The sequence below is a fragment of the Motacilla alba genome, chromosome 2 (assembly GCF_015832195.1).
Source record: "Motacilla alba alba isolate MOTALB_02 chromosome 2, Motacilla_alba_V1.0_pri, whole genome shotgun sequence".
In the NCBI taxonomy this organism is placed as follows: domain Eukaryota; kingdom Metazoa; phylum Chordata; class Aves; order Passeriformes; family Motacillidae; genus Motacilla; species Motacilla alba.
Window position 1 is genome coordinate 49235090 of NC_052017.1, and position 24074 is coordinate 49259163.

Below are 24074 nucleotides of genomic sequence, written 5' to 3' on the forward strand. Positions count from 1 at the left end.
CTCTGACTCTTCTTCCTTGCCAGTTTGGATATTTATGATGCCAGCATGAACAGCTTTGGTCCAGTTAGAAAACTATGCTTTTGAGTGCAGAAAATGTGTAATTTGAAGTAACTGATCAGCACAATCAAACTTATCATATTTGCTATGTAAAGTCTGTCTGAGATGCTGAGGTAGTGTAGATAGACAATGAAGAGAGGAAATAAATGCCATTTTAAGATCCCACTTCCTTTCCTGGTTCTAGTTGAGCTGTACACTAGGATGCATTAGTTATCAGCTTCCAAAAGCAAACAGGTAAATGTATGTGCTGTTTAGTTTTGGTTGAAATGTTGTTCTTCAAAGTGAAATTCTCTTAGGTTTACTAATAAGCTAGTAACCATTGTTTATATCAGGAAGGAGAAAGTACACTGGCCTTGGATTTAGCAGTTTCAGTGGAGGCAAAATCTTCAGGTTGGTGGTACACAACCCCACAATATTGTAGTGACAGGGTAGTGTAAAAGGGATTCTACTAATTGAAGTGTATTTTAGCATTGCAAATAGTAATTACAAATAAATAGCTGTCACAATAATAGGAGCTTGCTTGTAATGACACTGCTTATAATAAAAGCATGACTATTTATAGCAGCAGACCTTCTGCTTTTGGAGCTGCCATATTACCTGGAAAGCCTATAGCCTGCATCAGTCTGTGTTGGTGTGAGGGCTGATATTAAAATGTCTTGGATGTGGTTGTTACCCATGCTGCAGAACAGGTTTTTAATTCGGCTTGCAAGCCAGGGGTTTTCTGCTAACTTGAGGAGGAAAAAGAGAAAATATTTTGAATTTTCACACACAGTCATTGCTCCTCAGTTTGGGGTTGGCGTTGGTACATCTGAGGCTGTTGATGGTTCTCCTCCTTCCATCAGATTAATTAGTTAATAGTTTTGTCTTTGATAATAACCTGTAAAAGTTTCCATCTCTGAGTGATCAAGAACATTCTTGCAGAATATGTCATCTTGTCAGAACCAATCATGAGTGTTTTGTTAACCTACATCATCCACAACCACTGAGGCCTGTCAGAGTGAGGAAGACCAGATGAAATGTTTGGAGTTTCCTTCTTAGATCAGTTAACTGATCCTTTTCTTTTAGATACTCCAAAGAGAACGCAGTACTCGTTAAGCCTTTGTAGGTAAATACAGGCTGCTCGCCTTTATCTGCCCAAAGAGTGGCACAGCTGGCATGGATGGCTTAATAAATGCTTCCTGTTTCTGTTTTTTAAGAATAATTTTTCTGTACCAGTAAAACTGAGTGTCAGAGGGATGGTATGATTTCACAAACACTTGTGTTGAAGCCTGAGCTGTTGCCCTCTCCTGTTTTAGTTCTTTGCCTCTTGTTTCTGCCCCAATGTCGCCCCTCTGTCCCTCGTGTGGATTCAAGAATTCATGGCTTGAACACATTGAACAAATCCGTGGCTGCTGAACAAAACCAGCATGTGGAGCTGGTTTTGTTGAAAAAATGTATTTAAAAACCAAGTATGTTCATTTTCTGGGCTGTTCAGACAGTTTTTTTTTTTTCCCCTGCCTGACCTAGTTTGATTACAGAATCATAAGCACTTAAGCACTCACAGCAGAGAAGGCTGTGTAGAAGTAGAAATGAGTGACCATTGATACAGTGGACAGATGATGTCTTTTCCAGGTCAAACTGACACCAAATAGCATTTGAGGAAGGTAGTTGAACTGATGGTAGCATTTAATGTAAGTTATTTCTTGAAATTTAAACTGCCTTTAATGATACAGTACTTCAGCATATGGAATAACAACATGATATAAATTTAATATATAAATATTTTTAGGTATTTCTTGTTTAAAAATAGGTTGAACTGTACTACAGGCTCAAAATACCACATTTCTGTGATATAAAATAGTAAGAACACACTACAGTTTATTCCCATCTATTTCTCAGATTATTTCTGTAAAAGATTAAATGTGCTGTAGCTGTTTTTATGAAATACTATTAATAAACTGTGTTAATCTTTCCTATGTTGTATTTCAGAGATTTTTGTTAGTTGGTCTAGTTTGGGCTCTGAAATACCCAAGTTGACAGTGGCCTTGGGAATATTTTTCTTCCCATGGAAATGAGAACGTGGTATTTTACATAGATAAGTTTGAAAGAAAACCATGTTTTGTTTCACTTTAGAAAATCCAGAAAGCAGAGTGGCAACTATAAAACTTCTGGTCTTATCTTTTTTTGTGTTTGCTGTAATAGTGCAGGTAAAAAGCCCTTTGAGTTTCTTTGAGTGTCATTTCCCCCTACCCACCTACAGCTTGCATAACTTAATGTGGAAAGACTTAGCAGCTCTGAAATCACCACTGAACAGATTTTCTTACTTAATGCAAAAAAAGAATATTGGAGTTTGAACATTTTTTTTTTCTATGAGTCTCTCTGTGCTATTAAAAAAGCTTGATATAAATGTAGAAGACAGGTCTGGTAGATTAAAGCATTAATTTATAATTTATTTTCAAGTTAGTTTTTTTTGAAGTTTGGCTATATGTATGTGTTTTATTGGCTTGTTTTGTTTGTTCGTTTTTTTTTTCAGGTGCTTGGTAGTTGTAGTAGGAGTGCTGGAAACTGTTTACTCTGGAAAGATTTAGGATAGGTTCACGGACTGTATTATCTTGTTTTGGCATTTAGGGTGCTGGAAACAGAATACTAAAAGGAAATATCTAAGAGTTTCTAAGCGGTAAAGTTTGGTTTAACATATCTGGAAAATAGTTAGCTGCAGTTGTTTTATTGTATTGTGCTGTGTAAAATCCTGTAACTAAAAGATTATATTAGTTCTTTATGAAGTAGTTTGGTAAACTTAACAACTTCAGATCTAAGCTTAACTCATTGAATTTTGATACTTGAAAATGCATTCTTAATGGGGGTATTTGGTTTTTCTCCTGCGTTCTAACAAGTACTGAATTTTTCTGCAGGCTTGTGGAAAAATGTTGTTAATCCCTTCTGTTGCTAAAATTCTGCATTTTTGGGTTGAATGTGAAAGTTGTCCTAAATTCTGCTGCCCAAGTAAAAATTTTTTTTGGTTTGTGAATAAACATAGAAGGGTATGGTGGGGTGTGGTTGATTTTCTTTGTGTGTTTTTTTTTTTTTTTTTTCTCTTTACGTTCTGTAGATGCTTGAAAGACTTCTGTGTTGGCTTCAGGTAGGGTTTATTATGTAATGATTTGTCCATTAGTAAGATTGCATAAGCTCAGGCTGAAAAACTTGTATGCTGTCTGGATCTGATAACAGCTTAAAGCTAAAGAGCATGCCTGCCACTCCAGAGCACGGTGATGTATGAAACCAGTGCCCGTTTGTGGTTTCACTGCCTGCACTAGTTTTTCGCTAGTGTTGGCCTGATTTTCTCTAAAATTCTTCCTGCTTTATAGTTGTGCAGAGGATGCCACAGCTGTGGATGGGATCTTGAAACTCATCTGTGTTTCCAAAAACAATTGCAATCGTGAGTTTTTGTTTATCATTGGTCAGTTGTGTCTAGTTAATGAGCCGTACTGGGGTGAAAAGAAAGAGCTGGGAAGGGTGGGATGATGGTAAGGTGCCATTGCTGCTGGGGAGGTTACTTTGGTGAGTACCTTCATGATATAGTGTTGACTCTAAATGAATAAGGGTATGGTATTTGAAATGACAGCTCCTGAAGCTGGTGCAGGCTTTGATCTTTCCAGTCAGCGGCAGTAGATCACTGTAGACAGGGCTACAGGGGCAGTGCCGAAGGTGAGCTGGGGGGGACATCAAGCAGCGCTGTGGTATTGCTCATTGAGCTGGGTCCTGCAGTTAAATACATTCCTTTGGATTTCAGCTTCTGAGAAGCACGTGTGAAAGCATTTGGCTTTGTGGGAGGTAGAAGCAGTACTTCTCCCCTGCCTGCCCATGCCCCATCTGAATTATTTTATACCTTCATTACTCTCCCACTACTCTAGGCATCAAAAAACCCCATGATTACTTATTTCATTATTCTATTTGCATCAGATTTCAAATGCAGTTTCTCCACTGGGTTTAATATTCTCCTCCAACCTCACTGTCCCCCCTACACTGAAGCTGGCGGTTAAGAGTGCTCTGCAGTACTGTATTATATTAACATATATTTAAAGTATGTGAATAACCTTATGAGTGTAGATTAATTCACAAAAAAGAACTTGTAAATTATACTGTACTGTACAAAATATGTTTTGATTCATAAATATCTTCAAATAGGGATCCTGAGTAGTGGGAAGATAATGTAATATTTCTACAGTTTAAAATACTGTGTAATATTAAGCACAATTGCAAACTAATAGTGTTCTTTTAAAAGGGCAAGCCCCCTCATTTGTTCTCCCATGCTTCTTAGTTGAAAATTTTCATTAATTTATCTTTTTTCCTGAAATTTGGCATGGTAGCCAGAGGAGCTTAAATATAGTTTTTGACAGCTGGATGACTGTTTGAATAGACTGCCTAATTTAGAGAATTATCTGTGTGCTTGTCTGTCACTGATGGATATTGCCAAAACGATCAAAGAAAAATAGGACGTTGTCTTTAAATAAGGCTGTTTCTATGTTCTGTAGGCAAAACAGGAGCAATTTGAGCTGAAATTGTTCTACACTTCTTTGTCTCATTGTGAATCCTAGATGTATTGTACACAATTTGTCTGCTGACAGTAAAGGTTGCCTGATTTAAGCTTAGGAATGAATTTTCTTAAAAACTTACTGTAAAGATGTGGGTCTTGTACAGAATTATGAAAAGCTGAACTGGGTTTCTTTAAAAAACAAATGTATATGCTTTAGGACACTGCCGTTTTTTTGTTTTTCATTTCCAGCTATGCAAGTATGAGTAGAAACTGAAAAGAGCACCTATGTCTTTGTTTCTATTTTCTTGTAGGTTTTTCTTTTACATTTGTGTTTAGTTGGCTTTAGTATGTCTCATTTCTAGTACCTCTTATTGTTCTCCTTAAGAGGGGCTAGTTTTGTTATTTTTTCAAACTTGGTGAGGGTCTGGAATAGCATTGGTCATGTTGTTAGTATAATTATCTCATTTTTTGTCATGGCATTGGGGTGATTGCCCAGTTGGAATGAGACAGCCCCCACAACATTCTCACTTCTGCAAAGAGGGTCCAGGGAGTTATGGCAAGGTTTCCCTCCTTACTGTGATGCCAGGTGAGATCTGTCGGGGTTAGCTGAAGTTGTGCATGGAAGCACTTTGGGAGAAGAGCTTTCTCTAGAAACAGTATCACTGCTTTGGAGTTGTGCTTGCTTTCTTTGTATCTCTTCTGCAGAGGCAATACTCTGCCCATAAATAACTTACTTGGCTGCTACATAGTTTCTTTTTTTTTTTTTTTTTTTTTTTTTTCTGATAGAACTTCTCAGGACTAGGCTCTTTGGCACTTAGATTAATCAAAAGGATTAAAAAATGGGAAAGAATAAGATTTCAAAACAATACAAACAACTGGTGGGATTCAGAAGGGGAAATGGGAACTGAGAAGAGGGACAAAGCCTAAGGGCTCTCGGAATCAGACCATTGTGCTAAGATAATCAGTATCATGTTTTATTTATTAAATGGAAACTGTTTCAAACTGTGCTGTCTTAAGACAGACTTAACTACTCTCAAACAGATGGAATTTAGCTTATGCCACTTCGACTCCTGTAGGGAGTATTCTGAAACTTTATAGGAAAAGTTGGCTAGTTCTGACAAATTGATCTTAACATTCACTAGCTTCTCTGCTCTGCTCTGCAGTCCTAGCTGTGACTCCCATACAATGTAGTTAAAGGAAAATGTGCAGGTTTTTTCTCCTATCTAGCAAAGTGGAAACTGTGTAGTCTGTTACAGTTCAGAGTACTTTCACCAGTTCTACTGTTTGCATGCACGAGAAAGTGATTTGGGAGAGGTTTGTCTTACACACAGGTTCTAGGCAAGTAGACCACTAGTAGGGTTGAGACAGCATCTACAACCCTGAACTTGCCCCAGAGATTATGTTGATGTTTCCCTGAAGTCTTTTAATTCTCCAAATTACTTTTGCTTTCAGGGATGGGAAGTAGAGTACAGCACCCTACTTTCCTAGTTCTTGTTTTTTGCTCCCCAACACTGGCTGTCCTTGCCTGTGAAACTTCTTATTCCTCTTTCTCAGGTCTAGCTTCTTAAATTTAAAGTTTTGGGGATGACCTTTGAACTGACATGAGAAGTCATCAATGGCATTTGTCTGTAGTCCTAATGTGAAGATGATCAATAGGAGGATGAGAATCAACTCTCTGAATACGCTCTTCCTGCCCTGCCCCCTGCCTTGGTTTCTTTTTATTCTGTACTTTCTTCTGAGATTTGGGACACAAAACCAATTGCCTCCTACCACACTACATGTGTTAGCAACATAGTAATTCTACTTTCATTACTTTGGGCTACCTAAAAACATACGAACACTGTTCACTTGGCTCTGCTGCTCAGAGACCGTTAAAATATTAATTTTGACAATCTCTGAAAATTTTTTACAAACATGCATCCAAGACACTTTTTTTCCCCTAGATATAATTTTTCTATACTCTCTGTGCATATGCTTCCTTTCCACTAAGTGCTTTTTCTCTTAATATGGACTTACCATTTAAGATGTAGTTTCTAATTTGTTTATACACATTGGACTTAATGTATGATGTATATATCCCACTGGCTGTTGCACATTAACATTTTGGCTTTATGTAGGAGAACTTTTTCTTGCCGTAACTTGACGTAAGCAATAGTGCAGATTTTTTCATTTTCTATCACATGTTATTTGGTGCCTTGACCATTAAGTTGTCTGTACCCCAGATAGCAACTTGAAACTAGAGCAAGGGGAGAGTGTTCTTAAAAGTCATGTTTGTTTTCAGATGAATAACCTGAGTGTAAATTATGCAGTTTTAAGAGGAAATATTAATCTTATGAAGGATTATTTTGTTACCATTTTAATACAACAGGTAGCAATGATGTTCATTACTGGCAAATTGAATAGATTTTTTTTTTTAATTAATGGGGTTGTATTTCTCTCAGGTCTTCTTGGGACTGTACTTAAGTTGTATGAAAGAAAGATGGAAATTCTATTGGGTTTGCTTGTTTGTTGTTTTTTAATCCAATTATATGTGATTTCTGTATAGATCTGCTTCTGATGAGCAGGGCTTATCTGGCAATTTAATTTTAGTTAAGGAAGCTTTTTTTTAAGCCAGAGTCATTTGTTATTATCCAGGAAACTAGAATAAGAAGAGCTGTGGTTGGGGCAGTATTACAGTAAGTAAATGTAATTTGTTTCAGTTTTATGGGCTATATTATTTCAGTATCATCAGCTGAGCTTCCATTAATCTTTTGAGTTCATTGGTGTTTTTTCCATGTCTTTTGGCTGAATCATAACTGAAGCAATTTTGATGTTGTGTACTGCTACAAATTGAGGTTGTCTGTTATTTAATGGTATTTATTCTATGTTTAATTTATTTCCAGTTAATGGCTTGTTTTTCAATATTTTTACTTTGCCTAGTTTAGCATATGATACAGGGTCTTTTCTGTACTTCATAATGCTTTTATGCTGCTCTTTATTCAGTATCATAGTGCACTTTGAATCACTGATTATCTTGTCTGTGTTCAAACATGAATGGTCTAGGATTATTTTTTTAAGTATCATTTTATTTTTTATCTTTTGTAACTGCTAAGGTTGTGGTGAATGAGGTAGAGGTGGGTTTTACTTGCTGTCTTGTGCATGAAAGCAGGGTAATTGTTTTTGATGTTTTGTTCTAGATTTATCTCCCCATGGTGAGATAAATGTCCTCTAGTCAGGTGCATCATGTAGTTATTTGTATCTTGTGTCTTTTTTTCCTCAAATAATGCTTTCCATTACTTGAGTTGGAAATTCTGCTATTTGTCAATTATTTTTTCATCCTAAATCTAAAACCCCAACATTTTTTCTTGCAAAATATTATTTTAAATCTTATTAAGTCTTGCATGGAAATGGGTTCAGGCTTTTATAGACTTACTATCTTTTTGTTCTCTGTAAATGAATGCATAGTCTTGAGAATAAACAGGTTCTGTATTGATTTCTCCCTCTCATCATCATCATAAAGTCTGATAGAACTCAGATCTGACCTCTGCTGAAGATAGAGCAGTAAGCTTCCAGCAACTTGGATAAAGCTGTGCTTATGACTGTTAGGGGAGCTCTAGTGTGGTGCTGTGAAGGTAGCACTGGGCATTGGATTTGAGGCCGAAGATGACACCTCTGTTCATGTTGATCTGCCTTGATATTTAGAAGGGCTGGAATTGTTTCTGCTCAAACTGATTATGCTTGTTTGAGAATGTATTAGCCCTGGGCAACTGGGTGTTTCAGCCTTTCAGTCCATGTGAATGATATTTTGAGCTATTCAGTGAAATATTGTAGGTTTTACAATGCAGCTCTTGAGAAGAAGCCAGTCTTTGATGTAGTGGTTTAGTTTCAGGATGCTGTCAAAATAGTCATTGCCAGCATAGCTGTAGCATACGGTCCTTGATTTTGAAAAATACAGAGCAGATTGGCATATTCTAGCAAGGCATTTGGATTATAACATAAAAATACATCTTCATTGCCAACAGTCCTGTAGCGTAAAAATGAACCACTTGGCACTCGGAGGGTGATCAGTAAAGTGGAATCAGTGGGCCGCTTGTGGTCTTATAGAATACTTGAGAAAAGAGCAAAGTCTCTTATTCTGGCTGTTTCAAAACTCATTGCTTGAATTTCTACAATTTTTTCACACTTGAGTGGCTGGATGGAGGGGATTGAGTACTCCTTGAGGTCAACTCCAGAAGTCTGTTGTGGGAGTTGGTGTCTTGTGAAGATGACCTTCCTGCAAGGAGGAAAAGGTTTGTCTGCCGTGAGCATAGCTCTCCAGAAGTTGATTTACAAGGCTACTCGCAAGGATTCCAGTGTGTGTCTTTGCAGTGGGAATCTTGATTAGTTCCTCTTCACCCCTTTAAATCCATCAGATACCTTTTTGTATAGAGGCATTAGAAGTGCAAATGTGAAGGGTCCACTGATTTGCAATTAAAATTACTGTCTTCTGGTGCCTATCACTTAAATATGTTTTCCTTTTTTTTTTTTTTCTTTTGGATTGGGATGGCATTGCAAGTGTGTGATTGAAAGGAATTAAAGGACTCGGATATGAAAGATATTAAAGGAATGTTGCTTGCCTATCTAATTTTTTTAAGCAGTGATGTCAGATTTGGTAATACAAACATGACATTGTCTCTTGTAGGATAATCATGGGTCAAACCGGAAAAAAATCTGAGAAGGGACCAATTTGTTGGAGAAAACGTGTAAAATCAGAATATATGAGACTGAGGCAGCTCAAGAGGTTCCGACGTGCCGATGAAGTAAAGGTACTTTATCTTTTGGTTCCATTGCTTATTAAGTTTTACAGGTATTGATTATTTTCTGTAGCATGTGTCCTGCAGTTAACACTTGCTACAACAATTTCATTGAATACTTTGTCAGCCTACTGAGAACTTGTCTTAACTCTGTGGTCTTATAAACATGTATGATACATTTTTATGTGATTGGGTCAAAAATGCTAAGTATCAGAAGAGATTGTGGAGAGCTAATATGGCAACTTCTTTAGCTGCATACTCTTTCAAATTCAATCTAGAATTTAGTTCCATGCTAAATGTGTGACTCTCTAGATGTGAGAACATGGTATGAATTGAAGAATAAGATAATGAACTATATTGAACCTCACTGATGTTTAAACTAAATTTGTATGTTTTGAGCACTTTTGTTTGTTATAACTTGTCTGGTTAAATGTTAGAATGCTAGCAGATGAATTTAGAGGCTTTCATTTATTTATAATCTTGTGGTTAATTTTTAGAGTATGTTTAATTCTAATCGTCAGAAGATACTGGAAAGAACTGAAATCTTGAATCAAGAATGGAAACAACGTAGGATACAGCCTGTTCACATCATGACTTCTGTGAGCTCATTGCGCGGGACCAGGGAGGTTGGTTAACATGTGTTGTGGTAATTCCACTTACAAGGTTGTTAGCACGTTTTCATTTTATTACTGGAAAGTTGGCTGTTCTTTATATTTTTTTTTTCAGCATGATATGATTTGGCAGCTCAATGTGTTTTTTATGAGTGTCTTAAAGGATTTATTTATTGTGTACTTTGATCATATGACTTCTGCAAAATAATAAATATGTAGCAGGCTACCTGGCTTTGAATGACACACAAAAGTGAAACTTCTTTATTTCTGATAATGATTGGATCATACCTCAGCATCCTTTAATAAAACTGTTCTGTCTCCGTGGTACTGGGAGTTTACTCTTGCTCCTGTTGGAGTTAGATTAATGAATCCTTGTGTTGTGCAAGCAGACTGGATGCTAAATTGGGGAAAAACAATCCCATAGTTGTGGTATAATTTGAGCTAAATGCCTAAGCCTAAAATGGTTTCCACAGAATTGGTAAGTTTGAAAGGGACCTCTGGATGTCAACTTAGTGCAGTTTTCCTGGTCAAGCAGGGCCATCCTAGAGCATGTTACTCAGGATTGTGTTCTGTGTCATGGTAGCTTCAACAATGATTTAAGCCTATTCCAGCTCTCTATAGTCATCCCACCTTAATTTACCTTATTTTTAAGTTGCTCTTTAGGCACTTCTTCACACTTTAAAAGTTTGAAGATATTTATCTGTAATTATCTGAAAAGCGAACTCTTTTCAGTAGGGTGAGAAGGAAAAGACTTTACTGTGAATAGGTTAAAAAAGCAAACCAAAGTACTTTATCTGCAAATAAATTTGCAGAGTTTCTTTTCCTTAAAATTTTAGTGGAGAAATGGGGAGTGAAAGTGTGTCACAGAGGTGCATTTGTGTGCGTGCATGTTCAAAAGCAAGGAGGAGAGGACCTTCGTGGGTTATCTTTTAAATGTTCTTGAATATGCAATTACTCATGTATAGCTCTATAGCTATTGTGTGGGATCAGAACTGATAATAATTGACACAGGTACACATCCAATTTTCACTTTTTTTTGGTTAGTAGAAGATTGTTCCTCTTTTTTCTTTTCTTTCAAGCGTGGTGTTCACTATTCTTTATGTTAATTTCCTGCCTGTATTGATAGAGCACACTAATTACTACATTCAATCCAGTCTCTGTCTCATGAATCAGAACTCTAATGCTTGATTTAAGGTTGCCATAATTTATAGGGAGAGAAGTGAGATGAAAAAATGCTGGGGACTTTAAAATCTTATTTTCTTAATATGCTGAATTTCTTCAAACTTGCATAAGAGACTGGCTAGAAATAGAAAAGTTGTGTGAGAGCCTTCCTGTGTTTGGTGGAGAGTGCAGGTCATTGCTGGTGACAGTCAGCACCAAGTGAATACCATGACATGCCCTGTGCAGGCCTACCAGACATCGACCCGAGTTCCATAGCAGAACAACAGAGCAGTGTAACTGAGGCTTAGTACCAAACTGAGTCACTTTGACGTAGCCCATTTCTCAGCCTGAGACTTCTAGTTCCAAAGATAAAAGTAATTAATTCTTTTACTTTTGTGTTTTGCTTTAAAAATACATGAAAAATATGCTAGGTGGCTGCTAGCTAGAAAATTAAACATTAACCTGAAATGGGAATGAAGTGGTAGCATAGGATGGTGTCTAGAATATTAATATATGCAGCAGAAATCTAATTTAATTTGCGGCAGATTAAAAAGGAATGAAATAAATCTGGCTTGTGTCATTCTGCCGGGGTACTGTCTCTGTATATTGTTTGTTACATTACTTTGTGTATTTCTTTAGAAATGTGAAGCTCTGTTCATCTTTCCCTTCTGGAAAGGAGAAAGATCTTTTGTCTCCACTTCCTTTTTTCCTTTCAGGTAGCTATGATAGCTGTTCTAAACTTTGTTTTACCTACCTCCAAATCTTCTTTTGTTGTACTTCCCCTAGCTTTGTATGTTCCTGTCTGCTTTTGCTTGTAACTTTTTTTCCCCAGAGTTCTTCATACTGCAGTCCAAGTATTTGAGAATACTGATCTATGTTTTGATCTATGTTTTGTTGATTATTAGATGCAAAAATAACCTAATTGTTGTGTGTATTTCTATATATTGGTTATCCTTTGAAGGCTAAATGAATCTCTGAATATCCAAAACAGAAGTCCTGTAGCTGAAAAATTAATTGATGTATCCAGAGTTACATGCTAAGAATTAATTTTCATTTTTCCTTTGCAAGCAGTGAGCATAATGAAAGGCTTGAGGACAGGATAAATAGACAATAATTGGAAAACAAGGCAGAAATTAAAAAGACATATGGAGTTTTTATTTATATGAGGTGTCTTGCTGGCATTAAAGTAAAAATTTATTTATTTTTATAACATAAATAATAAATGATTTCTGCAGTGTATTGATCTGAAGCCAGGGGAATTCATTTGCCCCTCAGATGGTCTGAGTGAATACACTAACATCAGTGTAGCAGCAGCAACTGGTGCTAAATCTGCTTTGAGATACCAAACCTAATTTGTATTGTAGGTTGAATAGTCTCAGTAAAATACTATCACAAGCACTTAATAATAAGTGGAAAAACACCATCATGATCTATTAGTGAATATATTGACATAGAAATAATTCTTGAGGTTCTTTTCTCTTGCTAAAACTATTTTTCCTGTTATGACTTAAAAAAAACTGATGTATTTTTCAAAGGTTGATATGGCTACTTTTGAGAAACTCTTTGAATTTTGTACATTGTAGAGTGTTCTGTGATTTATTTTTGTTTGCTTTTTTCCCTGATGTTGCTATGTAAGTGTAACTTCAACTTCTTATTTCAGTGCTCTGTTACCAGTGACATTGATTTTCCAAAACAAGTCATCCCACTGAAGACTCTCAATGCTGTTGCTTCTGTGCCTATAATGTACTCTTGGTCTCCCCTTCAACAGAATTTTATGGTAAGTTTAAACAAGTGTAGGGAGGAGAAAGGTATGGAGAAAAGGGAGGTGTTAATTTTAGAAGTATGCCAGCAAAATCTATTGCCAATTACCCTCCCTACTTTAGGTATTGGTAATAGGGCAGTAATAATCAGAAATAAGCTCCCCCAAATAAAATAAATAGAAAGATACCTTTGCAAACTGAATCTCTGTCCTCAATGTACCTAAGTATCTCCAAAATCTTGCTGTAAAGTTTATTTAATTCAGGTGACCTATTGTCTTTTGTGGGTGTTAACAAATGTAGTTTTATTTGAAAGTATCAAATTAGTGTAGTGAGAAATGTTTTCTGAGGGATATGAATGCTTTAATGTAAGGCAATCAATCAACATATCTGCAATAGAATAGTAATTCTTGTGGAGTAAAGGGAACTAAATCCTGAAATAGTCTCCCCACATAATGGTCATTCTCGTATCTGAGTATGCCCTTTTTTTCAGATTAACTTTACTGTGTGCAGTAGCCGTAGCATTAGATTTCTGATATAGGTATTTGACTTTTTGAAAAGCTTAGCTTATTGCAAATCTTTGTCACATCATTTTGTATATGACCACCTTTGCTGACTAGTTATTTTGATAGTAATTGTTATGAAGTGGTTTAAACAACAGGTTTTTTTATCAGTATATATGCACAGTTTTTTCACACCTTTTTCTCCTTGCTTTCAATTCAACAGTGTGTGGATATTTTGGATGGGTACAGAATCATGATCAGCAGGAAAGTTTATTTTTTTAACAATAGAAGGTTCTTTTGTAGTATTGGAAGATGCAGCTGAGTATCAAGGTCCGTAAATTCTATTGATAAAACATGGGAGTATTAATGCATTTAGTAAAAAAAAAAGGGACAGTGGAGTTCAGATTAAATTGTCAGGCGTGCTTCTCTGTTTGCTCTTTAGACAACTTTAATTTAGAGTCTTTTTGTGGCATATTTTCTTATCTCTGGCCAAACAATGGAAGGGTGGTTCCCATTGTGCTTTCCTACATTACTGTAAGAGAGAACCGAGGGAGGATGAATGAATTTACCAAATGTGAGCTTCCCAAAGCCAGATAACTTAATGAGTTCCCATATTAGAAACTTTGTGGAAACGCTCTGCTAACCTTAAGATTAGGAGCTAGTGTTAATATTTTCAGCCAGCCACTAAGAATGCAAAAAATAGTTGAAAGTCATTGAGTGTTTTGTTTTTCTAGTTAATGGTAAATGTGCTAAAGCAGTGAAGCTAGTTAATTTACTGTTGTGGGCAGAGTCCTGTAGATAGTGAAAAACAATACAGAAATGGTCACTTGACAACACAATTTAAAATGGTATTATTATCACTGTTGTTCCTAGGTAGAAGATGAAACTGTTTTACATAACATTCCGTATATGGGAGATGAAGTGCTTGACCAGGATGGTACCTTTATAGAAGAACTGATCAAGAATTATGATGGGAAAGTGCATGGAGACAGAGGTGAGCCCAAACACTCAGGTATACTAATCATTTCTTCCTATATAAATTACTGTTGTAGTGTTGCTTAAGGCCTGATATTTGATTGTTGCAGTAGTATCTACAACTTGTACATTGTGTAAACATTGGATATAACAGGCTTCCTTATTTAAATGTATTGCTCTGCGTTTTCATTAGGCTGCAGAGTTTTAAGCAGTAGTGTGCAGAAATTAAGCATGTTAAGTTTTTCCTTATATCATACAGTGGTTCTTTGTATTCAGTTTTGTGCTCAGAGCTTTGGAATATGATATTGTGATGTGTGTATTTATCCTGCTTAGCAGAAAGTGGCAGGATGATTTTTCTCTGATAATGAGGACATTTGCAAATGTGATTCAACAGAGGTGTGTGGGGGTTTTATTTCCTTCCTTTCTTTGAGGAACTTGCTAGCTATTTAAAAACCCCCTCTCTGTAAATCCGCTTATAGAGCAAAGATGTATCCTTCTGTTGGTACAGAAGTATTACATATATTTATTCTGAGGTGTAGTTTATCTATTCTCCTGTGTAGGAGCTGGGCTACCTGCAGTGTCATCTGTCCCTCACTTTGCTAAAGTCTCAGTGAAGTGGCGACTTTTCACTTGCTCTGGGCTCCTTCAGAACTGGCTTATACAAGCCTCAACTTCCCTTGTAGAGGTTTCTCTTGACTACTGTGATTCCCCCTTCTCAGAGATATTACCCACACACTCCACCCCTTCTCTCAAACAGAGAATAGCTTCTTAAAATTAATCATATTCCTGTAAATGCTGACGCATCTGAGAAAGAGAACCACACTTTGAGTTCATCGTGTACCATTCATGAAGGTTAAGCCTGTGATTCAATAATAAATGCTACTCAGTCCTACTAGGCTTGGCAATGTCCTCAGTATAGCTGGTGCCTTTGTATTTCATAAGAAACGTGGAATGTTTTGTGGGCTTTGGCCTTTGGATATTTTTACACATTTACTGATTGCTGATTTCCCTGTCAGAAAACTAGTTATGTCAAAATGGTGATGTTACTACTAAATGTCTTCTATTATTGATTTAATTTATTATTAAATGAGTTTAACTTTAAAATTAATCCTGTTTGAGCATCCTGTGATGCAAGTTTATGATGGCAATTACTGTTACTATGGGTTCTCCATAATATATAAAACATATTAAAAGTGGAAAGACTTTTTTTAGTCTCCCAATAACTTATATTGTGTGACTGTAATTAAATGTAAATACTGTGGGAATCTGTAATCCAGAGGCATTCCCATGTAAGAGTCAGAATTCTAAACTAGCTCTGTAATTGCACTTTTGGGAGACAATTTGTACTAACCTGTGTGTGTATATTAAGAGTCTGTTTAAAACATCCTAGTGGTATTTTCATTGTCTACAGAGTAATAAAAGTCTTATTTTCTGTCAAGTTATTTTGACATGCAGACCCAGTCCAGGTTCAAAAGGACGGTAATAAGCACTATAGTTCCCCCACAGTTCATGTTTGGTTTTTGTTTTTTTTTTTTTTAATAATCTCTTGTCATTAACTGTGATTTTTCCTTTGTGCAGAAATGCCTTATTGTTTAATCCGTTTTGCAGTCTGAATGTCACAGCAGAGTATAATCTAATAAATAGATATATGCAGAATATAATCTAATAAATAGATATATAAAATTCACTTTTCTCTTGATTTTTTTTTTTTTTTGTATATAAATGTATTGTTTTTATCACACAGATAGTGAGGTCTATTGTGGGAAGTAGATGCTAAGGAACAGTCAACCAAAAATCTCTCTGGAGATTCCTTAGCTGCCTAAGGATTAGTTTATAGACTGTTAGCATTCATTTCCAGACTGGCTTAACCCTAACCATGTTGGAACTGGGATTCTGGCATAAAATCTCTTAAATAATGTAGCTGGTTGTATTTTTTTATCTTACAAGGAAGACACATTTATGTATGTACGTAGCATGGAGTTGGGAAAAAAATTGTGGGAATTTTTCTTCTTCTGTTCCCTGTTGTTAGTCTAAGAAATGAATAATGAGCTTTTTTTAACTGATCTTGCTTTATACACTATTTAAGAGGTGAAAACCACGAAATTGCTTTTCATAAATGACAGCATTTTCCTTAGTTTAATTAAAGTATAGGGAGGATTAAAAATACCTGATATACACCTTGTGTTTTTTTGTTCACTCCCACTTTTGCTGGATTTCAGAATGTGGATTTATCAATGATGAAATATTTGTTGAGTTGGTCAATGCCCTTGGTCAATATAGTGATGATGAAGATGATGATGATGGAGATGACAATCCTGATGAAAGAGATGACAAGCAGAAAGATCGGGAAGGTAACAGGATGGGTACGTCTATCTGCAGAGTTTAAAAATTAAACCCAAAACATTTTGTTTAACCACTCAATAAATTTGTTCAAACCCATCTTCCTATGTGATGGTTTTCAGGTCTAAAGTAGCATAATTTTCATAATTTCCTTTGTCATTTAGTTCAAGGTTTCTATTGAGAACACTGTGAGAGGCACATTTGCCAATTTTTGTTCATTGGCATACTGAGGCAGTCAAATGCGCCAAAAATCAGTCAGGTATCTGTCTAATAAATGCTTTGGTACTCCTCAGAAACTGATGTATCATTATTCTAAAGCAGGCAGAGTTCTGAATTTCCATCTCCATCTGCTGGTGAAATAATGGTTTCTCCAAATTTTACTAGTAGATTTTTCTCATCAGGAAATATCACTTAACCCTGTTAAAATTGTAAGTGATTTGGAAATAAAAATCTTTACTTCTTTTTTACGTTAGAGTTTTGGTGAACACCCGCTTTCTCTGAACACCTTCCTGCGGTAGCAAAGGAGCAGAAATATATTTTTTTTTGTTTTCCAAATTTTTTTGCTTCTTTGACAGAGAAAGAAACCCACCCACCTCGGAGATTTCCTTCTGACAAGATATTTGAAGCCATTTCCTCAATGTTTCCAGACAAGGGTACAGCAGAAGAATTGAAAGAGAAGTAAGAACATATTTCTTAGAGCATATTGCTGTGTTGCTTTATGAAACAAAGATTCCTCTTTAAAATAAATCCTTCATTAAATATTGGTTGATTAGGAATGGTTCCCCTTGCAGCTAGTTCTGTGGCACTTGTGTAACTTCTGCAAGTGACACTGAAAGGGATTTGGCTCTTTCCCCCAAGTCAAACAATACAGAAGTCTTTATTAGCCTTTCCTTTAAAATATTGAAAAGTGGAGCTTATGTGTCTCTAATAATCTGTTATTTTTTTTGAGGTGGTAAAATAAAATCTACTGCTAAAAAAAAAATCTTATCTCCTTAGTGGATGATACTATGATGATACTATGATGATGATACTACTCCTTGTTAATGATACTATGTATGAGGTCTTGAAAACAAAAGCATTATTTTCTATTCAATTTGTATTAATGAGTATGGAATTAATAACTTGTCATGTCACTAACAGATTGGCCTCTTAAGCTAAGACATATTTCTTAGGGTTTTTTTCCGAGTTGATTTTTCATTTATTGAAAATGCAGAATGGTACTGGGATAAAAACCACTTTAATTAAAAAAAAATTATATTCAATAAATAACTTCTATTATTTTGCTTTAAAGATACAAAGAACTCACTGAGCAGCAGCTTCCTGGAGCTCTTCCTCCTGAGTGCACACCGAACATAGATGGACCAAATGCTAAATCTGTTCAGAGGGAGCAAAGCCTGCACTCCTTTCACACACTCTTCTGTAGGCGCTGTTTTAAATACGATTGCTTCTTACATCGTAAGTACAATTCAAGTGTGCTCGTAAATATCTTACTTTTTTTTGTAAGTCAGGAGACTTAAAAGTACCATAAGATCCAATGCAGAAGGAAGGAAAGAGAAGAAAAAATAAAAGCAGGAATATCTCTAAAGTTTATGGGAACAGCTTGTACATGTTGACATTATTTTGCAGTGAAAACTATACCTCAGAAAACTGAATACACCTGTGCAGGTAGTTTGTTGTTCTTTTTGCATTTAGGACTTCCTATAGAATTCCTGACTTGGACCAATCTGTAACATCACTTCTCTTTTTATATAGTCTGCAAGAAAATGACATTGTTTTCTACTATTGTTTATGTGTTACACTTTCTCAGTTTGTGCATGGAGAATGGGATGTACTTTTTCCATAAAAAGCCTGGTTATTCATCAAGCTTGCTTCATTTTCCACTAGGGAGAATGAGCACTCGTGAACAGTTTTCCCTTTTATTCTGCCATGTTACTTTCTAGCCACATTAGTTGTACTTGGTTATTTGAAGAATTATTTCAGAGAGCTGAGTTTTAGAAATTGTGATGTCTTTTCACCTGAACTACTTTCATGGTGCCCCATTGTTTTGGGCCAACAAGCTGACAAGAGCTTAGCAGTGATGTTGGCTTTCACTTGCAAAGCGCGAAGAGATTCTGAAGTGCCACTTGAGACAATTTTTCTGGACAGAGAGTTAAATGTAAAGGGGAAACTAACAGCCAAATATGAAGTGGTTTCAACTTGTAGTAGTATACTGTGGTGCCCTCTATACCAAATTAATTTTCGCTTTTGACTTAGCTGTTCATTTGCATGTTCCACTGTGAGTGCGCATGCATGTTCATTTGGGAATCCTTGTGCTTTGTCAGCAGCTCCTCATCCAGCACACATGCAATCTGCCTGTGTTTGTACTCCACACTGAAGGCTTTGCACAGTGCTGCTGCTTTTTCATATCCCTTGGTTGCCTTTCAGTTTGAGGAGGAATTGGAGTTGTTCTCAGATGGTGGGGAGGGGGCAAGCTTTTCATGTTCCTGGCTCCTTTAGTACTTGAGCATTTTGGAGTTAGGTCTGTTCGTTTCACTTTCTCCTTATATTCTGTTGACAGACCTTGCTAGAAAATGCAAAATAAAAAATAAAAGGCAGCTGTTACTTCTGCATAATGTTCAAGAACAGTAAGTTTCTGGAGTAAGCTGCTGCCTTGCCCAGCCAGCTTCAACAGTGTGTTCTGTGAAGCTGTAGGCCTTGTGGTGTCTTAGTTGCCTGGACACTCATTCCAAGAAGTGCAGCCCTAGTCTGTAGGACAGAGAAGTGAAGCTGTACGCTGATTGTTGGCAATCCATTTGTCTGGCAGGGGTTTTAGGAGTTCTTGACACTCTCAATAGTCTAATTTAGAGACTGGGTGCCAATTTTGATGAAGTCAACAAAAAAGCATTGTCTGGACATAGTGAGGACAGGCTTACTCTAGCAGCACTTCTGAAGACTTCAGATGTTTCTGCTGCAGAGATTTTAGGCATTTTTCTCAATGATTTTATAAACTTTTAGTTTTTCAGTGGAGATGGTTGCTCCTCTAAAACACACATGTGTTTCACTACTCTATTTCGTTAGTCTATGTAGATTTGCCTTTCATGGTCATTTTTGCAGACTGATAGAAGTACAACTGAAAGGTTTTGCTGACTACCTGTTGGGTACCTGCTACTTTACCAGACCACAGTTTTGAGGCACCAGTTCTGAGAGACTTTTTTTATAAAAATGCTGAGAAGAATGGATTCACAGTCTTGGACTTTTTGTCATGTTCTAGGGTGCCAGGTTCAACCAGTAAGAATGTCCAGAGCCATGTCACTGCTTGAAGGACCTCCGTTCTCATACCAGCAGCATCCTTTAAGCCAAAAGCACTGTGCCTTCTTTCTCTGTGTTCATAATCTTGAGATAGAAGACAAAGTGTTTATACTAAAAGATTGTCTAAGTTCTTCTTGCTGGTGACTTTTGATATGTCCCTTAATCAAGTTGCAGTTCTTTCCAAAGCGGTGTATGTCCAAGACTTTATTTAAACTGTGCCTTGTACTTAAAAGTGCCCAAACCTTAAATCATCCCTTCAGGATTTCAGGGCCATGACACAAAGAGGGATAGCACTTTTACTGTGGAAGTATTCAGGACTTACCTTTGTGTCAGATGGAGGTGCAATGACTGGCTATGGCAGTGCTCTTTGTGACAGCCTGTGCAGCTCACTCGTTGTCACTGGTGATGGTGTATTTGACACGTAATCACTGCAAAGAGATCTCTTGACCTTGGCTGTGTGGGCTCAACGCTGGACCCTGAATGTAGTTAAACTGATGCTTCAGTTGCCACTCCCTGAAAACATACCCAAATTCCACTGCAACGATACTGCTCACTGCTTTGGATGCATTGCTTCCTTTTCCTTTTGTCTGTAGTTACACCAAGGAAAGAGGATCGTTTTCTGTCTGTGTGTCTGTCTGTCTGTGTGTCTGTCTAGAGCACGGAATTTTTTTGTTAAAAACTGAGAGAGTCAGTTTTTTGGCCTCTTTGTTTTCTGTGAAATCTTAAGACTGTGGGTCAAAATTTACCCGGCTCATAGCTTGGAATAAGTAACTCATCAAAAAAAAAAAAAAAAAAAAGAATGCTTTGATTATTGGAAGGCTGCAGTTGCAGTAGCAATTTTCAGTGTCTCTGCAACAATTTAAGAATTTAACTTTTATTACATTTTTACAATTGCCTCTGTTCTGTTTCATGCACTTGCCAAGGGCTGTGGGATGATGTCCTGGCTTCTGCAGATGACAATTTTGATGAATTACTTTGGTACTATGGTGGGCTACAGCAATCACATTGGTACTTTGAAAGGTGTAAATCTCTGGAGAAGGCATAGAGAACTAAAAAAAAAAAAAAATAAATACAGGAATTCTATTAGGTCTGCTTTTGCTTTTTGTATTTCCCCCTCTTAGATTCTGTTTTTATAAAGATTAGTTAACAATTAGTTATTTTGTGGAGTTTCCAATCTTTGTTCTAGAACATTTGAGTTAAATATAGGAAAAGTTATCATTAGATTTTTAACGTGTCAAGTCCCCTTGACGACCTGGCAATCCCTTTATGTGCAGGTGATGACATAACTGCAAAAACTTGTGTACCGACTTCATTTGCTGACAGCAAGGAATTATGCCTAAATGTCTGGACTAACAAAGAATTTAGAAGAAGGAAAAATATCAGGTAGGGAGAATTTCCCAAATAGCTTGACTGTGAAGCAAATGTACATTTCAGGCTAAACTGTTGCCTGTGTACTTTCATATTACTGAAAATGAGAGTTGAGCCCATTGGGGATGAGACAGATAATAAATCTTGAAGATAGAAAACATGCTCAGGGACACCATTTTAGAATAATTTCTCCTAAGGAAATCATTAAAGAAATACAGACTTTAGGTGTTTAGGAAATTCTACAAAGTTTTCTGTGATTTTTTTTTTTTTAATTTACTACTGATATTTTAAAAATTCGTAATACAGCTATACAAATAGTTTTATTCTTGTTCTGGGTTCTTTCTTTATAACAAGCCTCCCAAAATACCTCACAATAGAGGTGGTAGATTTTGACTGTAGTTGTCTTTACTGTACCATGTTGGGTGCTTTTTAAATAGTTGAACACATGATACTTAAAATTAGAATAATATCTTGTGTGGCCTATTTTTGAGGTCTCATGAGTTTAAAAATAACAAATGTTGGTTTGTTTCATTCTATTACAAGTTAAGCATTTCTTCATTTTCTAAAGGAAAACAGTTTTTTAAAAAATACTCATATTAGGACCTTGCACAAATGAATTTGTGAGAGAAATGATTGCTTCTGCAGGTGACATGTAAAAAGAATAGCTCTGATTTCTGTGCATTGCAGCAGTCTGTATAGATCATGGCTTGCAAATGTCTTAGTGTTCTTTTGCTTTGCTGAAAAATTATTTTCCTTGTGATATGAAGAGAAGGTAAAACGGTTAAGTGGAAAAAAATCTTGAATGAAATGGTATACTGTGCACATTTAAAGATGCAGTGTTGAAAAACATGGGAGTTTCCCCCCCACTTTTGGGTAAAGGTCTCCCATCATCTCATTGTTTCTTAAAAGATGGAAAAAGGTAAAATAACTTGGCATTAAATTGCATGGTTTCTTTGTTACTGTAACAAAGTGTAACATATTTTACTATATAATATATGAACACTTGAAGGATATGTGAAACATGAGAAATGGTGTAGCAAGGAAAGCTTTTAACTAAATCTGGGGGAAGAAAGAGCACTAATGGCAACAATATACATAAATTACATTCCTATACTTGCTTGTAAATAATTTTTCCATATCTATATGCCCACATATAGCAAATTAAAGCTTTTTTGTGTTTCCAGCTTTATAAAATATAACACATTTGTCTGGAGAAAGGGATGCAATATTTACTTATTGTTACTTTTATTTTGTTTATACTGTTTTAAGAAAGCCTTGGAAGAATACATTGCTTTCCTGGTGGGGTTCCCATCTGCTGCTGTCATTAATACAGGCACAATATTATAGAATTTATTACTTGATTTTTCAACTCACCTTCCTTTATGGGAGGGAAACATGGAAGTGTTTCCAAGGTTCCAAGATGGAACTGATCACCCTCCCCACTGCTGCCAAAACAGTTGTTTGCAGAGCCATGCTGCAAACCAGACCACTGAAATGAAATTTGCTTTTAAAAGCTTGTCTGGGAAGACATGAGCTCTGCCCACATGCTTTAACAGGGATGGAAGTGCATTTAAAAAGTTGAGTCTTTAAAACTTAGTGGACATAGAGAGGGAAGCCTCAAGCATGATCTGGAAATGAAATGAATAGCAAATAGCTTAATGAAGGAGATGTGTGAAGTGGTGGTGTGGAACAGCCCTTTTAGATTAATATGGGTAGGAGGGGAGGGATTTCTTTTTTAATTTTGAACATATTAGCATGTTTTATTCACTGAATTTTTATAACCTTCACTGTAAGTTACAGTTACCCAACTGCAGCTGCTGTAAAACTGCAGCATAAGTGCTTCTGCATAGTTTGGAAATTGCACATTTTAAGTGGAGGATCTTTTCTGGGCCTTCATGGAGCATTAGCAAACAGACAGCTAGCACTGACTACTCTCTTCTTTTTTAAATTTCAGTCCATTCTTCATTTCTGTTCTTTGCAGTTCTGTATGCCACAGTTTACACATTTAGAGGGGAAAAGTATTTATTGATATCTATCTCCCTCTCTTAAAAAAAAAAAAAAGTATTTTTTCCTTGAGCACAGATGAGTTGTTTTTAAAAAGACAACTGCAGAAAACTAATGATAGTATCTCAAAGAGTTCCTAATATAATGTGGGAGCATGAATGTATGAGTTTTGGTGAGCGTCTATTGGCAGGTTTTCCACGCTTCAGTAAAGCTCTGTAAGGGGTACAGAGGAGTTCCCAAGACTTCCAGAATATGGTGAGAAGTCAGTCTCCCTGAAAACACCCTGCTGGGAGACAGGGGTTGCCTGTGAGGAGAGCTGGCTCTGGCAAAGACAGTGGGTAGGAAACTCTGCCCTCCTGTTATCAAGGTGCTCGTGTTGCATGTGTAACATAGCCAGTTCTGCTCCTTTCTGAGTCACTGTTCTGCAGCTTTTTCAGAGCTGTTCAGAGTCCCTCAGATACAGGAGCAGACACTTCTCAGCGAGGTGCAGACTTGACTCACTTATCCAGAGTGACTGTGTGATGCTAACTTGTTTTTACCCTGCAGCTGGGATGCAGGAACTGAATTCTTATATCCTACCAGCTTAGCTGGAGTGCTGATAAACTAATAGAGCAAAAATGCTTATGTATCCTTCTCACTGATGAAAATGTAGAGTGGGTCCTATTACCTTTCCAAAGTGTGCGTGGGGTCGGATTTTTTGATAAGATAGAAATTTAACAACTGAA

General features: G+C 36.5%; 1 protein-coding gene across 8 annotated transcripts in view; it reads left to right on the forward strand.

Moving 5' to 3' along the window:
* Window positions 1-24074, forward strand: part of EZH2 (enhancer of zeste 2 polycomb repressive complex 2 subunit) — a 50100-nt gene that overhangs the window by 11761 nt on the left and 14265 nt on the right. For 3 of the 8 annotated variants that reach the window (XM_038164530.1, XM_038164483.1, XM_038164493.1), the window contains 7 exons: window positions 9231-9354; window positions 9840-9968; window positions 12775-12891; window positions 14248-14386; window positions 16569-16712; window positions 17265-17367; window positions 17981-18144. In XM_038164530.1, the coding sequence (XP_038020458.1) occupies window positions 9238-9354; window positions 9840-9968; window positions 12775-12891; window positions 14248-14386; window positions 16569-16712; window positions 17265-17367; window positions 17981-18144 (913 nt within the window). In that variant the 5' untranslated portion in view covers window positions 9231-9237. Of the gene's footprint in view, window positions 1-9230; window positions 9355-9839; window positions 9969-11753; window positions 11831-12774; window positions 12892-14247; window positions 14387-16568; window positions 16713-17264; window positions 17368-17980; window positions 18145-24074 lie in introns of those variants that run through there. The other 5 variants (XM_038164502.1, XM_038164520.1, XM_038164539.1 and 2 more) reach the window with 5 other exon arrangements.